Genomic DNA, 1,628 nt, shown 5'->3' with positions numbered 1-1,628 from the left:
AGTCTATCCACTTTGCTAAATTCTGAAATTATGTTGAACTTGTAAGCTCCCAGTTGAAATTTTTATTTTGTTTCAGTTGTATTTTCAGTTACAGCAGCACACGATTGGTCGTATTGGGGTCAATATGGTATATATTTCTTTCTAATCTTATATAATTCCGAACAATTTTATTTATCTATTAGATATGCCTATACATTTAAGTAGATAAAGAGGTGAACAAAATCAAATAAAGAAATTATAAGGTATCTGAGAAACATACTAACATTACTTACGGTAATTTAGATACCTACATGTAATCTTATAATAGTTTTCGGAAATGCACTTAATAGAGTTTAAACATTGAAATTAGTAAAATATCTTTGATATTTTATAAATATTCATTTAATTTTGTTTAAAACGGTCGGGAAAAAATAAATGCGCTTCTTAGATCTGAAAATCTAGCAATTCCTGAGTGTGTTGTATAAAAATGTATTGAAACTTTATATGTTTTGACTTAGGTCCAGCGCATTGGCCAGGATTATGTCTAACTGGAACGAAACAGTCACCAATAAATATTCCTACCGAGACTACTACAAAGGCTGATCTCGGTTTACTTAAATTCATAAGATATGATTTTGCATTTCCTGGCAACATTACAAATAACGGACACTCTGGTAAGTAATAACAACTAGGAAAGCAAGTATATGTAATTCGATCGTGTACGTATACACTGTAATGCTCGTATTTATAACGTCTTCAATTATCTCTCTTAAGAATAATTTATTTATAATTGTTATATGTTGCAGTACAAATAAAATTAAATGGTGTACCAATTCATCTTGAAGGAGCGAATTTACCGTCTACGTATATTTTAGAACAAGTTCACTTCCATTGGCCTGCTGAGCACACTGTAGATAACAATCGCGATGCACTAGAGTTGCATTTTGTTCATTATAACAATAAATATGATAACGCCAGTGTGGCTTCACAACATGAAAACGGAATTGCTGTTGTCGCCGTTTTATTCAAGGCATAATCATATACATATAACACATACATGCTATCTTTTTTCTATAAGATTTTTATAATCTTTGCTTCACAACTATTCATGAATTTTAAACACAAATATAACGTCAATACTATGGAATATTATTCCAGTTGAATACAAACGACAACTTGGCAATAATCCCAATACTGAAAGCAACAGAATCAATATCGAACGGGATTGGAAAGAGTACAGAATTAATGGAACCGAAAATTATACCTTCACTCTTTTTACCAAAAGATCATACTACATATTATCACTATGAGGGATCTTTAACCACCCCTGGCTGTCAAGAAACTGTAATGTGGTTTATTCTTACTGAGAAACTTTCAATATCCGAGAGACAGGTGCGTATTCAAATTTTAGGACTCAGTTGTACGAATTGGAATCGAAGTATCGTTATTTGACTAATCGGCATCCTGAGATTTTCTTACTTCTCTTTGCAGTTAAGTATTTTTAAATCGGTCGGAACGATCAATGGCACTTTGAGCTTTAATTACAGGCCAGTTCAAGCACTTGGGCAGAGGAAAGTTTATCATCATCTCGACCAATACGCTACTGCAACTTTTCATTCATATAATTTATTTTATATCTGTTCTGTTCT

General features: G+C 32.1%; 1 protein-coding gene across 1 annotated transcript; it reads left to right on the top strand.

Moving 5' to 3' along the window:
* Window positions 1-76: 76 nt before the first annotated feature.
* Window positions 77-1,623, top strand: LOC108627084 (carbonic anhydrase 2; the record flags this gene model as incomplete). Its single annotated transcript, XM_018028136.1, has 5 exons — window positions 77-127; window positions 498-653; window positions 786-1,009; window positions 1,138-1,371; window positions 1,471-1,623. Coding segments are annotated over 5 exons (818 nt in total), but the record flags the coding sequence as incomplete, so codon positions are not given.
* Between the last annotated feature and the right edge of the window lie 5 nt (window positions 1,624-1,628).

Source organism: Ceratina calcarata, unplaced genomic scaffold (assembly GCF_001652005.2).
Source record: "Ceratina calcarata isolate Rehan_Ccalc_2016 unplaced genomic scaffold, ASM165200v1 scaffold4397, whole genome shotgun sequence".
In the NCBI taxonomy this organism is placed as follows: domain Eukaryota; kingdom Metazoa; phylum Arthropoda; class Insecta; order Hymenoptera; family Apidae; genus Ceratina; species Ceratina calcarata.
The sequence above is the reverse complement of the archived record's forward strand: the minus strand, read 5'-3'. Positions and strand labels throughout refer to the sequence as shown.